The sequence below is a fragment of the Eurypyga helias genome, unplaced genomic scaffold, assembly GCF_000690775.1.
Source record: "Eurypyga helias isolate BGI_N326 unplaced genomic scaffold, ASM69077v1 scaffold25128, whole genome shotgun sequence".
NCBI lineage: Eukaryota > Metazoa > Chordata > Aves > Eurypygiformes > Eurypygidae > Eurypyga > Eurypyga helias.
Window position 1 is genome coordinate 9,137 of NW_010266611.1, and position 3,534 is coordinate 12,670.

At 55.0% G+C, this 3,534-nt stretch overlaps 1 protein-coding gene across 1 annotated transcript in view; it reads left to right on the top strand.

Annotated features, from left to right (window-relative positions):
• Positions 1–215: 215 nt before the first annotated feature.
• SYT6 (synaptotagmin VI) overlaps positions 216–3,534 on the top strand; it is a 14,069-nt gene continuing 10,750 nt past the window's right edge. The window contains exons 1-2 of the mRNA XM_010157176.1: positions 216–571; positions 2,410–2,968. Of these exons, the coding sequence (XP_010155478.1) occupies positions 402–571; positions 2,410–2,968 (729 nt within the window). The 5' untranslated portion in view covers positions 216–401. The remainder of the gene's footprint in view (positions 572–2,409; positions 2,969–3,534) is intronic.

Below are 3,534 nucleotides of genomic sequence, written 5' to 3' on the forward strand. Positions count from 1 at the left end.
TCTGGCTGTCTGGGGACACCCATTTCTCCCCAGATGTGCTGGGGCAGGGGATGCTCGCCCGGGTTTGACCCTGGCTCGCCGAGCCTGCACAGAGCTTGCCGTTAGTCGTGATGGAAGTCAGTTTGGACCGTTTCTTCCCTTTTCTTACGGCTTTCTCACCGTCTTTCTTTTCTTTTCTTTTCCCCTTCCCTGTTCCTCCCCTGCCCCTGTCGCTGTTGCCTTCTCTCCCTGTAGAGCTCTCCGTCAGCCTCCTTGCGGTGATAGTTATTGTGTGTGGCCTGGCGCTGGTGGCAGTTTTTCTCTTTCTCTTTTGGAAGCTGTGCTGGGTTCCCTGGAGAAACAAGGCCATTTCTTCCAACCTGGCCGTCTTGCGGAGTGAGGCGGGCTGCACCAAGGAGACCATGGCAGACAAGCTCAAGGACATGGGTGCCATAAGTTTCCTGGAGGCGGCGGTGAAGATCAGCCACACGTCGCCAGACATCCCCGCAGAGGTGCAGATGTCCATGAAAGACCACATCATGCGGCGCACGCGGATCCAGAGGCAAACGACGGAGCCTGCGTCTTCAACCAGGTGAGCGGGACGCCATGCTGTGCGGGGATGCTGCGTCTGGGCAGCTGGGGGGGAGCACTCAGAGGAGCCGCAGTCCAGATGTGTTCAGGAGGGGATGAAGAAAGCACTCACCCCTACACGCTGGGTTCCTTTCCCAGACGGGGCATTTACCCATGAACATGTTAAGACCGCCTCACCGTGCGCCCTTTCATAAAAACGAGGGATCCAAGCCCTGTTAGTGACTTGACCTCATTGTGTCAAGCCGTCAGTGTGCTTCGGCCACTTGAATTTTGTTCCAGCCTGAGCGGCGGGCTGAAGTATCAATGGTGGTTTGCTGTCAGACGGAATTAGACCTTTTTGCTCTCTCTCATTGTTGTGGCTCACAGCAGAAACAATTAGATAAACAGAACTGACGTACCGCTCGCTGCACAAGCTGAGAAGCAGCTGCGCCCCGTGGCTGTGCACGGTGTGTGTCTGGGCCAGGGATGGCCACGTCAGCCTCCGTACGTCAGGGTGAGGCTGCGTGCACCTTTGGGGTACCTTCTCGGCGAGAATACTGAGAAATACGGTACCTCTGCCTTGACACAGAAGGCCATGAAAGTAGGACAGGAAAGGGTGATCGCAGGGTCCTGGCTGCGCCCCAGCACTTCTGCTTGCTTTGCTGGCCGTGCCCTCGATGTGTGCGGGAGTGCAACTGCGGAAACAGACGCTGCTCAGAAAATTGGCCGCGGTACCGCAGAATTAATAAGGCCCCGATCCCAGCCTTCTGTTGGCAGAAGCTGAGCTTAAAACCAACATGGTGCCACCTGCAATTGTGCCACATACTTTTATTTAACTGCACCGCTCTGCGCACAGCCGGTCGCGCTCACGCTCCTTCTGTTTTGTTACACCTTTCCAGTGGAGGAGAAAACCAAAGCTCAGCCTGCCTCAGTTAGGAGAGAGAAGGTGGGATTTGGTTGTGTCTGGGAAGGTTTCAAACCCATTTTCTCAAGTGAAAAAGCTCAGTATGAACCACAGGCCAGCAGCCAGACCCGTGGACACGGGGGAGCGACCTCAGCAGTCTGGGATCTCTGAATCGCAGCCCAGCCCAGGCCAAAATGCCTTTGAGGAACCAGCCAAGGAGAAGTGATCTCCCCGAGCACCACGTATCACCGAAAGCCAGTGCTCGGGCTGTACAAGTGCTTAGTGTGGTTAAATAACCCCAGACGCTGCTCTTGTAAACACCAGGTAATCCGAAATAATGCCGAGAGTCCAGAGCCAGCCTTTGTGCTTTGCGTAGGTCAGGCTTTGCTTACACACAGTTTCCCCTCTGCTGAAGGGAGCTGCAGGCAAGAGACCGTTTCCAGACGAGGCTGTGCATTCCTCCCTGTCAAGAATTATCTGTCGGGATCTGATGGGAGTCTGTTGAAGTTTGGAAGCGGCAATACCCAGAATAAAACCTAACTTTCTGAGCTGGTTGGGGTTCTCTCACTTTAAAAGGGTCTTTTTTGCCTGAAGGAAACTTAGTGCCAGTATCTTGGAAGTGTAAGGGCTGAGGGTGGGAAGGAATCTCCACACTGGGTTATCTGTGGCTTGGTTAAGGGGATGCTGAGTCTCATCTATTTAGCTGTGGGCTGCTGCTTGTGTAACAGGTGAAAAAAAATGCAGCTTGTTGCAAATACTGATTTGGAAAATTGCAGGATCAGTTCCTTTGACCCCTGGAGGAGTTCCCTTCAGTGTGCATTCCCAAAACATACTTGGTTTCTGTACTTATTGCACTCATTCTTGTGCTCTTCCCGCTGTCCTAGCATTAGTAGTCCGGGGGGAAAAAGGAGAGGAATGTCCTTGGAAAACCATTCAGCTGTCACTCCCTCCTGCAGGCACATCTCCTTCAAAAGGCACCTTCCGCGGCAAATGCACGTATCCAGCATGGACTACGGCACGGACCCACCGGCTGTGGCTGAGCAGCCGACCAGCATCGGTCGCATTAAGCCCGAACTCTATAAGCAAAAATCTGTTGACTCTGAGGACCCCAAAAAGGAGGCAGAAAAAACCTGTGGGAAAATTAACTTCACTATCAAGTATGACTACGAGAACGAGACGCTGACTGTCCGAATTCTCAGGGCGTTCGACTTGCCAGCCAAAGACTTCTGCGGCAGCTCGGATCCCTACGTAAAGATCTACCTCCTGCCCGACAGAAAGCGCAAGTTCCAGACACGGGTCCACAGGAAGACTCTGAATCCCACCTTCGATGAGTCCTTCCACTTCCCGGTGCCCCACGAGGAGCTGGCGAGCCGGAAGCTCCACCTCAGTGTCTTTGACTTCGACAGGTTCTCCAGACACGATATGATCGGGGAAGTGATCTTGGAGAACCTGTTTGAGGCCTCCGACCTTTCCCGGGAGACTTCCATCTGGAAGGACATTCAGTACGCGACGACAGTGAGTATCTGATTTGAAGGGGCTGCCCCTGCCCCGGGAGCGTTTTCGGCACGGTGCGTGGTGGCGGTGCGGAGGACGGGTACCCGGCGTGCGGTGACGGGTACCCAGCATACCAGGCCAGGATGGGTTGGGCTTCTCTTTTTGACTGGACTGCCGAAGGGATTAGTCCTATGCAGGGGCCAGCCCGTGGGCTTGTTGCCTCCCTGCAGATGGTCCTGTTCACCCCGGGGACCTACGGCCGTTGCACGGGGGGTGGTGAAAGCTGTTGTGTTCAGCAGCCTGGGAGCTGTACCAGAATGGGTTCACTGGAACCTCATCCCCTTCATGACTTGCTGTGTCTCACCCACAGCCTGTCTTGCTGGTACCAGGTTGGCTAAAAAGCAACTGAGGGGTTCAGTATGGTCCCTTCAACACGTGAAGGGGTTCTGGTCTGCCACGTGCCCACGATAACAGTCAGCATTAGCTCTGGGGGCACTACTGGCCTGTCGGAGGCACTGGGCTTTAACGCGCCGTGAGCGCTGCCTGTGACGCAGCTGGGGCTGTGCGGAGCTCGGTGCCCGGGCACT